General features: G+C 37.9%; 2 protein-coding genes across 2 annotated transcripts in view; one reads left to right on the forward strand and one right to left on the reverse strand.

Moving 5' to 3' along the window:
- The window catches only part of DHX9 (DExH-box helicase 9), a 44,903-nt gene extending 37,014 nt beyond the window's left edge, over positions 1-7,889 (forward strand). Inside the window, exons 24-28 of the mRNA XM_068985981.1 lie at positions 98-225; positions 1,677-1,906; positions 2,058-2,173; positions 3,079-3,279; positions 5,580-7,889. Of these exons, the coding sequence (XP_068842082.1) occupies positions 98-225; positions 1,677-1,906; positions 2,058-2,173; positions 3,079-3,279; positions 5,580-5,997 (1,093 nt within the window). The 3' untranslated portion in view covers positions 5,998-7,889. The remainder of the gene's footprint in view (positions 1-97; positions 226-1,676; positions 1,907-2,057; positions 2,174-3,078; positions 3,280-5,579) is intronic.
- Positions 7,890-10,492: 2,603 nt separating this feature from the next.
- The window catches only part of SHCBP1L (SHC binding and spindle associated 1 like), a 38,230-nt gene continuing 31,552 nt past the window's right edge, over positions 10,493-17,170 (reverse strand). The window contains exons 7-10 of the mRNA XM_068986561.1: positions 13,766-13,919; positions 12,140-12,390; positions 11,402-11,524; positions 10,493-10,744 (exon numbers count right to left, since the gene is read on the reverse strand). Of these exons, the coding sequence (XP_068842662.1) occupies positions 10,493-10,744; positions 11,402-11,524; positions 12,140-12,390; positions 13,766-13,919 (780 nt within the window). The remainder of the gene's footprint in view (positions 10,745-11,401; positions 11,525-12,139; positions 12,391-13,765; positions 13,920-17,170) is intronic.

Here is a 17,170-nt window from a genome sequence, read left to right on the forward strand (position 1 = left end):
AAGACAAAGATTTGTAAGATTTGAATGAACTGTCTAGTTTGTAGTCTGTATCTAGTTCTTTAGGCTTTGAGCATAACTTCTTAACCTGTTTGTTTAGAATGGGTGGAGAAGAAGCAGAGATACGTTTTTGTGAGCACAAAAGACTCAATATGGCAACACTAAGAATGACCTGGGAAGCCAAAGTTCAGCTCAAAGAGATTCTCATTAATTCTGGATTTCCAGAAGGTAAGATTCTCATATCTAAAGTACCTTAATATTAAACATTCACATTGATAGCCCCAGTATATTTTAGCTTTAAACATAAGGCTTTTGCTTTTTTTGTATTCCTAGCTATTTCTTAGTTTTTTGAACTCTGGTGATAATCAGTTTTTCACATTAATTGAATTTTTTTTAAGGATGCAAAAGGTTATAATGTTCAAATTACAGTTTTGTACACAGATGATGAATAGATGTTTTGAGAGTTGTGCTGCTTTGGGAGGTTTTGTTTTTATTGGATTGTAGTTGATTTACAGTGTTGTGTTAGGTTCTGCTGTACAGCAAAATGAATCAGTTACACATCACTGTCTTTTTTTAGGTGGAAGGGTGTGTTTTTATTTCTAATCCATTTACTTTGTAAAAAAACAGGCCTAGCTTTTTGCACTTCTAGAATGAGCAGTTAGTTGAATTAACCTCAGGTAGTGGTTTGTGAAGTGATGCATTAATTTGCTGATCTGTTCATTCTTAGGTGTGAGGTAAACTCTATTGCATTAAATTTTAATTGGCTTTGAGTAAGTTTTAATGGATAGCTAATCATAGAGGACTTTGATATCTGATATTGGAATAGTAATCCCAACTGTTCATTTCTTGTGTGAATTTGAACAGTTGTACTTCTCCAACTAGATTGAGACAGAGTTAATTTTCTGAAACATTGAGAGTTGGAACATATAACCAGAAATAGCTAGTTGAGAGACAGAAGGACTACCTTCTGGGCCATATCTAAATAACTAAACATTTTTCTTCTGTTGTAAACTGACTATATTTGTACTTTCAAAAATCAAAGGAAAATAGGACATTTTTGTATGATAGACTCTTTACAAAATTCCTGAGATGCAGATATGACCTCCATTTTACAGGTTAGGCAGCTGGCCAGAGGTTTAAATTACTTGTCCACATTCATTCAGTTCAGAAGTTTATAAGACTGGTATACAGGCTTTTTGGAACAAAGTTTATCCACACTTTTACCATCATATTTTCCATGTGATGGCCTGGGCATAAAGCATTTTTTGGGTGAAAACATCAGCGTTTTTCTAGTGTGTTCCTCTTGGTCATCGTTTCATCTTCTGTAGAAGGAACAGCTTTTTAAGAGCAGCAGGTGAAACACTGGTCATACCAGTCTAGCTCTAATCTGAGAGGAGATTGTTAATTGGGGCATTTGTTTTTAAGTACTTCAAGCTTAGTTGTGTCTACAAAAGAAAACAGATGTTTTAATTTTACTAAAATTGTGAAGACTCAGCAGAATTTCTCCTTGCATTAATCTGAGTGTGAGAATGCTAAGAACAGAGGTAGTTAGATGGATTATTTGAAAAAGAGAATGAGGGAGGAGTTAATTCTTATAATTGTCATTTAATTTTGGTAAATTCAATGTTAGAATTAGCCAGATACTTGATTTTTTTTTTTAATCTCCTTCCTCTTTACAGAGTGTTTACTGACACAAGTGTTTACTAACACTGGACCAGACAATAATCTGGATGTTGTTATCTCTCTCCTGGCCTTTGGTGTGTACCCCAATGTGTGTTACCATAAGGAAAAGAGAAAGATTCTCACCACTGAAGGGCGTAATGCACTTATCCACAAGTCATCTGTTAATTGTCCTTTTAGCAGCCAAGACATGAAGTACCCATCTCCCTTCTTTGTATTTGGTGAAAAGGTAAGAAAAGAGAGGTTTAGAAAACTTCTACATTTAAAATCCAGATTACTTTATTAATGTGTAGTGGGGATGTGGGTTTTAGTTTATTATTATATGGTAGTTGATTGACAGTTGGAATGTCAACTTTTTCTTCTTGCCTCTTTATCTTCAGATTCGAACTCGGGCCATCTCTGCTAAAGGCATGACCTTAGTCACCCCCTTGCAGCTGCTTCTCTTTGCCTCCAAGAAAGTTATGTCTGATGGACAGCTTGTGGTTGTAGACGACTGGTATGGATTTTCAGATGTGAACTCACCTGAATTCTTAGAATTGAAATGTACTGGAATTCAGCTGCTAATCTATTTGTGAAATATGGCAGAATTCGATGGCATAAACAATGTGTTGTGTAACACTGTCTTTTCTTAGAGGAGCATATCCTAGGCTTAGGATTTGTAGCTGATAGTGAAGTCTCAAATTGATTACACTTGCAGAGGCAGATGCAGTAAATCAGGGGTGCCCGCCCTCTGGGGTCTAAGGCCTGATGACCTGAGGTGGAGCTGATACAGTAATAATGGAAATTCAGTGCACAGTAAATGTAATGCACTTGAATCATCCCAAACCATCCCCACCACCACCCCAGTCTGGAAGAAGTTTCTTCCACAAAAATCCATTGCTGGTGCCAAAAAGGTTGGGGGCTGCTGCATTACTCATTGGAACCCCATCCACCGCCGTGAATACCACACTGAGGAGTTAGAATCTAATTGGAATTTGGATGCCTCTTTTTTTATGTACACTCCATATTGCTTAGAGACAAGTGGTGTCTGTGTAGTAAGCACTTGGCAGAATTGAACAGAACTTAATGGTTAGTAGGCTCAGTCATATTCTTGAAAATTTACAGAACTCTGAGTCTCTTATTCCATTCTTTTATTGGAGGCTGAAGTGATCTGTATGGCTAAGCGTACTTCACTTGGTAGACTTCATGGTTCACAACTCCTGCCAGTAGCTAGCAGTGAAATTTAAGAAGTTGGTTTAACTTATTGTTACTCTTCATAACCTGTGTTTGCTAAATCTAGGGCCATTACATTTGGAAAAGAAGTTAAATTTATCCCATCACTTGCCATGGGTGAAATTGGGAGATAATAGTCTTTTTCTGTGTGTACCTCCTCTCATTTTTAATCATTCTTCCCTAATTTAGGATAAGACTGCAAATATCTCATGAAGCTGCTGCCTGTATCACTGCTCTTCGAGCAGCCATGGAGGCTCTGGTGGTTGAAGTAACCAAACAGCCTGGTATCATCAGCCAGTTGGATCCTGTTAATGAACGTATGCTGAACACAATCCGCCAGATCTCTCGGCCCTCAGCTGCTGGTATCAACCTTATGATTGGCACTACACGGTGGGTACCACAGTAACTTTCTTTGAACTAAGCAAAAGAGACAGTAATCTTACTCTACATTTAGTTTATGGAGGCCTTGTTATTTAAGTTAAAATTATATACACATTCTAAATGAAGTTTAGTTCTGGTTAACACATTCAGAGAAAGAGTGTTAATGATATGTTACACCAGTGCATGCTAGAGATAGAAAGAGACCTTGGAAGTACATATAGAGTCCAGGATAGGTCCCATGACAGGAAAAAAAGCGACAGGCCCAGACAGTCCTCCCACAGAACTGCTTTGCCATCTCTACAGGAAAAATGATGAGGGCTTAAATTGCTGCTGCTTCGAATGAAAAGCGTCAGAGTTTAATCTTTAAAGTGTTCTATTTGCCTCATTTTTTTTCACCTTTAAAAATTTTCTTTGCCCACTGCCTTTTACTCTCAAAATTTTTGATACCTGTAGAAAAGGCAGAACAGTAGTACAGTGAACTCTGTTAACTTAGGTTTCAATGATTGTCAGCATTTTGTGACACTTGCTTTGATACATATATATATATTACACACATACTTTTGTTGAATCATTTGTGATTCAGTTGCAGGTGTTATGACATTTTACATTAGTATGCTTCATGTATCTTTTAAGAACATAGCTATAAGTCACACACAAAAATGTGTTAAAATAATAGTATCTAATATACAGTCATTAAAATTTGTCATTCAAAAATATTTTTCAATCTCCCCATCAAAAATCACTTAACTGTATTTGGTTTTAAAGTGTTAACTTACTATACAGAAATGCTTTGTGCTTAATAGATTCTGGCATTCCATTTTGGTTATAACTGAGTTAACTTTTCCTTTGAATTAATCAAACATAGTACTTAGATGTGGCACACTGCTAAGTGCTTTTCTGATATTCGCTTGCTTTAATACTTGATTTCCACCTGTGATGTAGGTAGATCATTATCCCTTTTAATATAAATAAATAAACTAAACACAGGGAAGTTAAAACCCAAGATTTTCCAGCTAGTGAATGGTAGAGTTGAATTCTCGAGCAGACAGGATGGCTTCTGAAATGGTGCTCTCATAACTGTGGTCTGCCCACAAGGTCAGTTGTATAGAACAATTGAGAAAGAATCTTCAGAAAGAAAGATGGAAAATACGTGTCCCAGGCATGGTATAAATGCAGTACTCATAGATGTTTAGGAGATAAAACTTTTGTCAGGAAGGGGTGGTGATCAAGAAGGCTTCACATACAAGCTGCTCTGTGAAGGACAAAACTAATAAGGATGGGATAGAAATAAGAGGTTAGGTTGTGTGAATAAAATGGTGGTCTGAATTATAGTCAGGGGAATTGAAATGAAAAGTAACTAGATTAGAAAGATTTGCAATAGAGTCAGTAAGTATTGGTTATGGATTAAAATGGGGAGAGCAATGTAGTGAGGGAATGAAGACAGATCCTACCATGTTTCTGGCTTGGACAGCAGCTGAATTGGTAATGCTAGTCTCTAAGAAGGAGAAGCCAATGGCACCCCACTCCAGTACTCTTGCCTGAAAAATCCCATGAACGGAGGAGCCTGGTAGGCTGTGGTCCATGAGGTCACTAAGAGTTGGACACATTGAGCAACTTCACTTTCACTTTTCATTTTCATGCATTGGAGAAGGAAATGGCAACCCACTCCAGTGTTCCTGCCTGGAGAATCCCGGGGACAGGGTGCCTGGTGGGAGGCCGTCTGTGGGGTCCGCACAGAGTCGGACACAACTGAAGCGACTTAGCAGCAGCAGTGTCTAAGAAAAGCTTCACAAGAGGAATGGTTGGGGTATGTTAAATTAACATTTTGGTGAGACATCTTGATTTTCTGCAGTTTTTCATTATCCTCCTTTCTTTGCCATATGAAGCCGATTTAGATGTAAGTAAATTACCAAAAGGCATTTTGCAAAAACATTTTTCAGAGTTGATACAGGAAAATATTTTGTGGTAAAGGTCAAATAATTTATTGCCAGGTCAAATTATTACTTTCTTAGAATGCCATATATTTGAGATGAGTGAAAGTTGTAAGCACATGCCAAAATTTTAAGATTTTTAGAATGAACCAGTAAGAACTTTAGAAAAACAGATATTTATAGGTATGCCTCCTCTTGTGTCTGTCTTGGAGTTTAGCAGATTTATTTCATTTCAGCTTAATTTGTGCATTTGGCTGTATTCCCTTTGTGTACTAAATATTCAAATATGACTAAATGTTACTATTTTGTGACTAGTTGAGAAGTGTTCATGATGCTTTGCTAAAGTGTGCTAAAGTGGTGGTTTTGTGCTTTTCCTAGGTATGGAGATGGTCCCCGTCCTCCCAAGATGGCTCGTTATGACAATGGAAGTGGATATAGAAGGGGCGGTTCTAGCTACAGCGGTGGGGGCTATGGCCTTGGAGGCTACGGCACTGGAGGCTACGGAGGTGGTGGAGGCTATGGTGGTAGAGGAGGCTACAGTGGCGGTGGCTATGGGGGTGGCTCCAATTCGTTTCGGGGAAGCTATGTTGGAGGTGGTGGCGGCGGCGGCGGTGGCGGCGGCGGCGGCGGTTTTAGAGGGCTTTCCCGAGGTGGCTATAGAGGTATGTCAGGAGGAGACTACAGAGGGGAGAGTGGAGGAGGGTACCGAGGATCTGGAGGATTCCAGCGAGGAGGTGGCAGAGGGGGTTATGGGGGTGGTTACTTCGGACAAGGAAGAGGAGGTGGAGGCTATTAAAGTTTAGTTATGTCAGTGTCTATGCATAGACAGTTTAAAAAAAAAGCATGCTACCCATTTTCTCAAGTTATTTGCTGCCAGTAAGTAAACCCATTTTCCACCTGTTCTGTAGTTCATTGTAGCTTAAACTACTAGACATTTAGTTAGTGATTTTGTTTATATTATGTAAAATATCTATAATAAAGGTACCACAGTTTGTATTTTTTTTCTTTCAGGATTTGAGAATTGTCTTTAAAATACTTGATATTTTCTTGACTTTAGTTTAATACAATAGAAAATAAAGTATTACATTGAATACTGGCCATGTATAGTTAATTGTTGATCTTACACATTAGCATAATTTTACAATGCCAGTTAATTACATTCATTAGTTTTAAATGTCAGGGGGAAAAACTACTTCATTTCATAACTATAGCAACTGATGTCATTACCTACAGTAGTTAGAATAAATAGCCTTGGAATGCTGTTATTCTTGTGTTAAATACTGGCCGGTACCCAATTTACATGAATCTCTGTACCTGAATAAAACTTTTGACCTAGGACTGACTATTTTTACTTTTTCCCAACCATTGTCTTTGAAAAATCTAAGACCAAGGTCAGCATTCTCTTTTTTCCTGGTTAGTAGTTTCCAGTATTAAAATTAATTTTAATTAAAATTTTAAAATTAATCCAAAAAACTAAGGTAAGTGAAACTTCAGTGCATAATGTTTAGGTGTTTGACAAATAACTACATTAACATGTATTTCAAAGGATATTTGTTAAGCTGGGTTATTTTATTGGAGACATTTATACACTTAGTATATACTTGTTTCCAGTGAATTTTCACATTTCTCATTTCAGTAGCACAGTATAGTAGAGATGACAGTTTTTCAATTAGAACCAAGTTCATATCTTCATGCTGCTGACATGTGAATGATCTTGGACAACTTATATTTTGTCTTAGTGGCATTTTCAAAATCCTCTTCTCGTGGATTACCTTCAACGGTTAACTGCTGATAAATCCAATTTATTTATAGACTCTCAAATCTGTCTCCAGCTGAGATTTTCTTTCTGTGCATCAGGCCTTTGTAAAAAAACTGCTTACTAAACAATAGAGTGCTGTCCAGAAACAAAGCTTTCCAAACTGGAAAAAACTCCCTAATTAACTGCATCTTGTGTGTCTCACAAAGAGCAACTGTTTATACGTTGTGCTGCTGAGGAGTCCTTTCAGTCCTTTGGTTTGTAGCCACCTGCCACTTTATTGCTTCTAATAAACTGACAAGAGACTCTCGTATTATGGCTCCCATTCTGTTCTTAATTTAGTTGAGACTACCATAGCTGCTACCGGCATTGCAGTGGAGCAAAGGAAACCCCTTACAAAAAAGGGGTTCTAATTCATCCCTTTTCCTTGTACACCAACACCACTTTTCATCTTGATTTGTCCAGCTTTCCCCTCCAAAATCCTAACATTTCCATCCCCAACAACTATGATGAAAAATCCTTAACAGTCCTGCATTGTTTCTCTGCATCAGAGAATAAACCATTTCTCTGCATAAGCAGAGACCCATTGGTAGCATTCCTTTAAAAGTTAACATTATTACTTGCAATACACAGTACAGTGTGGAATACGGTGGTTACTAGGACCCAATGCCTGTACTCCAGAATTAGTCTAGTAGGCCAGCCAGGTATGTGCACAGAAGGGAAAGAGCAGAAAAAACTGAATTAAATCCCATTTGAGAGGAGTAGGATTAGAATTTGTCATCCCTTGACTTAGAAAATTAAGATGGGTGGTAAGCAGAAAGGCCCCTCAAAGATGTCCACATCCTAATTCCCAGAGCCTGTGAATGTGTATCCTGCATGGCAAAAGGGGCTTTGCAGGTGTAACTGAAGTTAAAGACCTGGAGATGGGGACATTACCCTGGATTATCCAGGTGGGCTCAATCTAACCACGGGTTCTTAAAAGTGGAAGGGAATGGACAGAAGAGTTGGGCCAGGGAGGCAGAAATTCAAAGCAGGAAAGGGACTCATTCCGTTGCTGGCGTTGAAGATGGAGGATGGAAGACAACCCAAATGCAGTTGGTCACTAGAAGCTGGGAGTAGCCCCCAGGTGACAACAGTTCTCAATCCTACAACCGCAACAACAATTCTGCCAACACTCAAGTGAACAAGGAAACAAATTCCCGAGAACATCCAGAAACTGATTTTAAGCCCAGTGGGACCCATGCCAGACCACAACCTACAGAATATAAACAAAAACCTACAGATAATAAATTGGTGGTGCTTTGTTTGGTAGGACTGATGTTGAAGCTAAAACTCAATACTTTGGCCACCTCATGCAGAGAGCTGACTCATTCGAAAAGACCCTAATGCTGGGAAAGATTTGAGGGCAGGAGAAGGGGATGACAGGATAAGATGGCTGGATGGCATCATCCACTCGATGGACATGGGTTTGGGTGGACTCCAGGGGTTGGTGATGGACAGGGAGGCCTGGCGTGCTGCAGTTCATGGGGTTGCAAAGAGTTGGATGCAACTGAGCAACTGAACTGAAGCCTCTTAATATGTTATGATGGAGAGAAAAAAGTAAGGATGGGAAGGCAAAAGGGAGAAAAGTAACTATCAAAGTTATTAGAAAATCTTAAAAACGCTTTGTGTATGCTTTGATGAACTGAGAATTGGGGGGCAGGAGGAACTGTATTCTGAAGAAGGACTGAAAAGTAATTCGGAAACCAATGGAAGCAACCAAAAGGAGGCAGGTGACCAATGATTGAGAAGCTTGTTCATGCAAGGCTGTTGCTTTCTGTTCACTCTCAAAGGGGTCTGTCTGTCCATCACTTACTCTTTGGAAGAAACAAGGAAGTAGAGAATTGGAAAGGAAAATCCCCACTTTGACAGCTTATTAAATTCATTATAAAGAGGCTTTTTCTTAAGGCCTCCTTAAATTATGTCATTTGGCAAAGACAACCTTGTGTTTAAAAAGCTATTCAGTGAAATACTGAGGAACAACATTTATTAAATTCTCTAAGCCTTAAGAGATTATAGCAACACACACTTCTAAATTCAGTTCAGCCCAGTCTCAGTTGCATCTGACTGCCACGCCATGAACTGCAGCATGCCAGGTTTCCCTGTCCATCACCAACTCCCGGAGTTCACTCAGACTCATCAGTCAGTGATCCCATCCAGCCATCTCATCCTGTTGTCCCCTTCTCCTCCTGCCCCCAATCCCTCCCAACATCAGGGTCTTTTCCAATGAGTCAGCTCTTCGCATGAGGTGGCCAAAATATTGGAGTTTCAGCTTTAACATCAGTCCTTCCAAAGAACACCCAGGACTGATCAAATTTGCAGAAGGAAAGATGAAGGGCTGAAGCCTGTGCTTATTTCCTTTTATATCCTGAAATTAATGTAAATTGTGCTTAGTGAAAAAGACCAGTTTCTTAAAAAACCCTCTTGTAAAGCACACATGGCAATCCAATTTAAAGGTTTTCTAGCTTAATTTGCACTCAGAGCCATGTGATTAGATTCTGGCTGGGAGCGGGGGGCATAAAAGTTGAAATGTGTATGCCTTAGTAGAGAGGTCTTATCCCTTCTTGGCTTGAGCAACAGTTGCTATCTTAGACCATGTGATGATTTGGATGAAAACCATACAAATGGAAAACAGAAGAAATTTGAAGCACTTTGAATTTCTAGCACTCAACACCTAATAGTACCCATGTGGAACATCTGCTAGTTTTGTAACTGAATACCTCTGGATTTCTTGAACATAAGGAAGAAATACATTTTCTTTGTTTTTTGTCATGACTTTTTGTGTTTCCTGTAGTTAATCCTATATAACATCTTATTCCAGTTACCTGCACAGATACGTAGGAATGAATCAGGAATTGACCGTAAATTGGCCAGAAACTACGTAAAAAACCTAACGCTGCTTATTGGACTAAGGCTATAAGAAACAATATTCAGGGACTTCCCTGGTGACTCCATGCTGTCAGTGCAGGGAGCTTGGGTTCAGTCCCTGGTTAAGGAACTAAGATTCCTCTTGCCCCATGGTGTGACCAAAAAATTTAAAGAATTTTAAACCATGTTTGCTTTTGGAATGGGTGGTGATGGTATTACCACTTAGCTTTTAGGTTGTGTGATATTTCAAAGACATTTTTTAAAAACATTAAAATGACTCTTCAGTGAGAGAGCATTAAATACAACCAGGTTAGCTCACCTAGTGGGCGTTAGTCTCCCAGGTGTGTGTGACTCTTTGTGATCCCACGGACTGCTGCCCACCAGGCTCCACTGTCCATGGGATTCTCCAGGCAAGAATACTGGAGTGGGTTGCCATTTCATTCTCCAGGGAATCTTCCCAACCCAGGGATCAAACTAGGGTCTCCTGCATTGCAGTCAGATGCTTTACCGTCTGAGCCACTAGGGAAGCCCTTAATTAAATAAAATTTGAATTTAATTAAAATGACCATTTCTGTGGGATATGAGATTTATTAAATAACTGAAATATAAAACTTTAAATCCAGATGCTTCAACTTGTTACTATTCTAATATCCCCCTTTAAGTTTGCTTCTATTTTATTATTGTTCATTTCCAAATTCAGATTTTGCATTACTTTGGAGAGCATATTATCATCTCTTTTATCTCCTGAAGCAGCCCCTTTGTTGAGGGCGGCTTCTGCTACAATAAAAAACTGTTCAGTTGGTTGAAGAATGCTTACTCCATAGCCATTGTTGTTGTAAATATGATTATTAGTCATCTTCAATTTGGGTGCTGGAAGAACCTGTTAAATTATTCAAGGAAATTGGGTTTTCAGTAATTTCTATAAAAATATGAACTAATGAACATTTCATAAACTCTAGAACTTAATTCTTAAGCTCACACATTACCTTGAAACAACTGAATCTCAGTTTTGAACAAGTGTTATTTTCCTCATACTGGAATAATGTAATATTAACTACAAAAATGTTTGAGGAAATAGTATATGAAGTTTTCAAGTTTATCGTTAACTATACAAGTCGAGAGAGGGACCTATAAAGGTAGAATTTACATAAGTAGAAAAGAATGGGAAAGCATTTCACTTACAAATTATTGCTATTTATGTTTTAATTGGTTAGCTTAAATTATTTTACAACTTTTGAATGACTTAAATATTTCTTAATATATTTATCCTCTTTATTCACTTTACTTAGCCAAATGTATTAATACTACAAGTCTGGCTCAATGAAAACAAAATCTAAAAAGAACTCACCCCTTTCTCATATTCAAAGTTATTTACTAAGAATTTAAGTTGAAATTATTATAAGACTAAATTTGTTTCCTGTCAACTATCATCTAAACTGTTTTAATTGCTTGTACCATACTTAACAGACTAAAATTTAAGGCTGAAGCTAATATTTTGGTATCTTTGTAATACTTATGTTAAAAAATATGAGAATACCTTCATATTAACTCCACCTAAGGTGCTTTTTGAACTGTCACAGGTTCTGAGGTTATTACAGTGATGAATTTCATTTCGTTCCAGAATGGCTACGCTCCCAGGATACAGTTCAACACCAGCACCCTGTAAATTAAAAGCAAATAAAACAATCTACAAAACACATGTACACCTCCAAAATTTTCAAGCTCTACATTAGCAGTCTAAACATATTAAGTTACATGAAAATACAATAGTACAATTTATTGTGGAAATAATGTTTAAAACATTGAAAACAAACTCTGTCAAAGAATCATTAGACCTATAAGAAGGCTGAAGTTGTATGGCCCATTACATTGCTCTCCACCCACCTGAATCACGTCTTAGAAGGGAAGATCTCTTAACAGCAGTTATTCTCAGTAGTTATAAAAATTGATGTATATGTACTTTAAATCCTTCATAATGCTGCTAAAATCTGTTAACCTGACTCATAATCTGTTTATTACTGCTGATTCCTACTTTTTTAAAAAGCATGCATCAACAAAACTAATTTCTTTCTTTGGCAGTTCACTTTCCTAAGTATACTAAGTGTATAAAATGACATGCTTGTACTTGTTCTCGTTTAATTTACTTTTATCAGTTTCCAAGCTTAATTATAATTCCATTCAAAGATAAAACAATTGGTACCTTCTGTTTACATATTAAGATCACTCAAAGTTATATACAGCCAAATAAAGCCATAAATTTTATAAAATAAAATACCTGGGCACCAGTAATTTCACTGTCTGTAATAGTCAAAGCAGCCCCTGTAAGAACACATACTCCTGTTCCTTCACATTTTAATACACAGTTTTCTAGAGTCATGTGACCAGACTCTACCACCACAATACCATCAACTGTCCCTTGTTGTATCAAAGATAGATGCATTAGTTTCACATTATCAGCTTTGGACACCACAAAACTGTCATGAGAAGGTTCAGAAGTAATCATAATTTCCTCTCTCTTTCCAATTCCTGATTTATAGGGACAAAAATACATAATTAAATGAGTACTTCCAAAGCTTAAAGCCCGTTAGTCACTCAGTAATACTCACTATTAAAAGTAACATTTGTAATTATTCAGTCAACCATTTAGACACTTAACTATAATGTTGTCTTGTTTCCTTATTTTGATGCCATGATGGAAGAATCTGGGTTTATAATCAACCTAAATGTACCTATGGTACTTACACTCATTCCACTACATATTTCCCTATATTACATAGTGAGCAGTAATCTACAAAATGTGTAAGATACAGAAAGTATCTTACCATAACCTGGTTTCAAAACCATAATAAAAAAGACTGGCAGAGACTCTTGAATTAGGTTACAAGATTATTGTAATCGTGTCTATAATTTTGCTCTAGTAGTCGTCGCAATCATCGAAGTTTAACATCTATCCAAAAATGAGGGGTTGTATATTAAAGACAACAAATTTTTAAAATTAACAAATATCCTTATTATCCATATAGTTGAGCAAAGTGAACATTACAGTCATCAAAATCTAGTGGAAATTATGCTCAATTTTTGAAATGATAGCAAAGTTTAAGTCATCTGTCTTGACTTCTGGCCAGACAATGGGAATAACCTTAAAGTAAAAGGGCAGAACTAAAGTCACTAAATATGTTCAGAACCTAAAAGAAGTTTAGTAAACTCTGCTTTTTTACTTCTAGTTTAGTAAGTTTCCATAGAATTAAACTTTTAGAGAAAATACTGAGTATATTTTAATATAACTTTACATTTGGGTTTTCTACTATAGTAATATGAAATGCTGTGGAGACAGAAGAGAAAAAAGTAGTTTAGGTAAAAAAAATAGCTGATGGAAGATATTGTGAGCAGGTTTTTTTTGTTTTATTCTGACTTTGGTTGTTTATCATGGGGAAGCAGTCTCATTGGTCGGCTCTGGTACGGTATGTCCAAATGTGGTCACCTGTTCAGATAATACACTACTGGACAGGTGCATACGCGCGTGCATGCTCAGTTGCTCAGTCATGTCTGACTCTTTCTGACCCCATGGACTGTAGCCCGCCAGGGTCCTGTCCATGGGATTATCCAGGCAAGAATACTGGAGTGGGCAGTATTCTTTCCTCCTCCAGGGCATCTCCCCAACCCAGGGACTGAACCCTTATCTCCTGCATCTTCTGCACTGGCAGCTGAATTTTCTACCACCAAGCCACCTAGAAGCCCACATTGGACAGGTGAGAAAGAATTAATTGGAAAAGGCACATACAGGATTTTCATGAAATGCAAAACTCTTCTAATTTCTAGTCACCTGATTAACCATGTTTATAATATACAGTTTGTCCAGAATACATTGCTATTAAAAAATTTAAAAGGATGCCATGCTAACCCTTTATAACAATGTCATCAGTCAATAAAGCAAGATTTACAGCTTGATATTCTCCTGGAAAAATAACAACTGTATCTCCACTATAACAGCTATCCAAAGCCAAATCCAAATCATCATGCTGTTGGAGAAGTGTGTCTGGAGATAAATCCTTTACCTGAAAAGAAGAAATAGAACAGTAGGTCAAACTGACATAGGTCATTTAAATCAGTTAACTCCTTGGTAATGTGCTTTTTCACATTATCTTATAGGTAGTGCACTGTTTAAATATTGTGTATATTTATGTTCATTAAATGTCTGAAGAATAATGAAAGACTTTCCTTATAATCCCTAATAATTTTTACAGCTACTAAATACAGCCAGAAGTTATTGTGACCTTTACCCCCTAAGCCTCGCAATAGTTCTTTGAGGTAAAGTATTATTATACCCTTGTAATGTTAAAAATTTCCAGTAGTCATGTATGGATGTGAGAGTTGGACTGTGAAGAAGGCTGAGCGCCAAAGAATTGATGCTTTTGAACTGTGGTGTTGGAGAAGACTCTTGAGAGACCCTTGGACTGCAAGGAGATCCAACCAGTCCATTCTGAAGGAGATCAGCCCTGGGATTTCTTTGGAGGGAATGATGCTGAAGCTGAAACTCCAGTACTTTGGCCACCTCATGTGAAGAGTTAACTCATTGGAAAAGACTCTGATGCTGGGAGGGGTTGGGGGCAGGAGGAGAAGGGGACGACAGAGGATGAGATGGCTGGATGGCATCACCGACTCGACGGACATGAGTTTGAGTGAACTCCGGGAGAGGGTGATGGACAGGAAGGCCTGGTGTGCTGCGATTCATGGGGTCGCAAAGAGTCGGACATGACTGCGTGACCAAACTGAACTGAACTGAATGTTAAAATATTGAAACTCAGTGAGAATGAATGATTTGCCTATGCACACAGAGTGAGTGAGTGGTGAAGCTAAACTTTAGGTCTAGGCTTTGATGACCCCAGATTTCTTTCCTATTGGAAACTACTACTTTATTTTCTTTAACTCAAACTGACCCTAAAATTTTGGTAAACCATCAAAAATTTATTATAGATTCTAAAACTAAAATGAAAAAGGACCAGGAATTTGCACTGGGAGTAGAAAAGGTGAAAGAACTTCATTATTAGAACCAGTAAGAATGAGAAACTTTAAAAATAAAATTTGAAAACTAAATATATACCATGAAAAAATGTCTATTCTTTTATCCCAACAGAAATGGCATTATCATTCATGTCTCTTTTTTCTTATTATAAAAAATAGAAAATTGAAACAAAGCATAACAAAAATGGAAATTTTAACAAATTTTTACCTAAATAGAATATATTTATGAAGCCATTTTCCTTCTTGTCTTTTTCCTATGCATATACTCACATGCATAATATTGATGTATCATAAGATGGATGCAGATGATTTTGAATCCTAATTTTCTCATTACATTATATCACATTTTTCCATGTCTTTAAATATTTTTTCAAAACCTAATTTTTTTAAGTTATGTAATAATACATCATATAGATGTGTATATATTTATTTATTTGACTGCCTGAGTCAGATACGGAGAAGGCAATGGCACCCCACTCCAGTACTCTTGCCTGGAAAATCCCATGGATGGAGGAGCCTGCTAGGCTGCAGTCCATGGGTTCATGCTAAGAGTCCACGCTAAGAGTCGGACAGGACTGAGCGACTTCCCTTTCACTTTTCACTTTCATGCATTGGAGAAGGAAATGGCAACCCACTCCAGTGTTCTTGCCTGGAGAATCCCAGGGATGGGGGAGCCTGGTGGGCTAACGTCTATGGGGTCACACAGAGTCGGACACGACTGAAGTGACCAGCAGCAGAGTCTAAGATACAGCATGTGGGACCTAGTTCCCTGATTAGGGGTTGAACCTGGGCCCCCTGCATTGCAAGTGCAGACTCTTAGCCACTGGGCCATCAGGGAAATCTCGATGTGTCATAATTTATGTTATGATTTTCTATCCTTATTTAGATGGCTTATAATCTTTCAATATCGTGAAAATACTACCACAAATAAATTATGCACATCTCTGGTTATTTTTTAGGGTAAATTGCTAGATTGAGAATTACTGTCAAAAGGTATAAAACATTTGAAGCCTCTTGTATACATATTGCTAAACTGCCCTCCAGAAAAGTTTAACCAATTGAAACTTGATCTGAGAACTCACTTTTCTTTCTGCAAGCTCATCAGAATGGGGTATCTTTTAAATGTATAAAAATATTCGCCATTTTAACAATTTTCACTGCCTAATTTTAATTTTCCTTGATAAACAGGAGTGACCATTTTTCTAGAAATATATATATGAAACTCTTATAATAATCCTCTCTAAGTCAGCAAACCAAGATAGTCATTTGTGTTTGTATTACATCTTATGTACTCTTATACATCTGTGGCAAACAGTACAAGGATTATCTCTGTAAATAAATGTTTTAGAAAAACTCTAGAATCCATCTCATTTTTTTCTCCTAAGTTTTTTGTTTCTTTGGGTTTTGTTTTGTTTTGTTTTGCTGCGCCATGCTTGCGGCTTGCAAGACCTTTATTCCCTGACGAGGGATAGAACGCATGTCCTCTGCACTGGGAAGCTTGGAGTCCTATTCACTGGACCACAAGGGAATTCCCATCATTTATATTTTTCTTATTCCTCCTTATCTCAGAAGAGGGACTGGTAAGGAAACTGACCTTTGTTTTACCTCCCTCACTTCATGGCAAATAGATGGGGAAACAGTGGAAACAGTGGCTGACTTTATTTTTGAGGGCTCAAAAATCACTGCAGATGGTGATTGCAGCCATGAAATTAAAAGACGCATACTTGTTGGAAGGAAAGTTATGACCAACCTAGACAACATATTAAAAAGCAGAGACATTACTTTGCCAACAAAGGTCCGTCTAGTCAAGGCTATGGTTTTTCCAGTGGTCATGTATGGATGTGAGAGTTGGACCAAAGAAAGCTGAGACTGAAGAATTGATGCTTTTAAACTGTGGTGTTGGAGAAGACTCTTGAGAGTCCCTTGGACTCCAAGGAGATCCAACCAGTCCATCCTAAAGGAGGTCAGTCCTGGGTGTTCACTGGAATGACTGATGTTGAAGCTGAAACTCCAGTACTTTGGCCACCTGATGTGAAGAGCTGACTCATTTGAAAAGACCCTGATGCTGGGAAAGATTGAGGGCAGGAGGAGAAGGGGATGCCAGAGGATGAGATGGTTGGATGGCATCACTGACTCAATGGACATGGGTTTGGGTAGACTCTGGGAGTTGGTGATGGACAGGGAGGCCTGGCGTGCTGCAGTTCATGGGGTCGCAAAGAATTGGAAGTGACTGAGTGACTGAACTGAACTGAACTGAGGATGGAGGAACTTTGCAAGTAGCAGC

The sequence above is a fragment of the Capricornis sumatraensis genome, chromosome 14 (assembly GCF_032405125.1).
Source record: "Capricornis sumatraensis isolate serow.1 chromosome 14, serow.2, whole genome shotgun sequence".
Taxonomy (NCBI): Eukaryota; Metazoa; Chordata; class Mammalia; order Artiodactyla; family Bovidae; genus Capricornis; species Capricornis sumatraensis.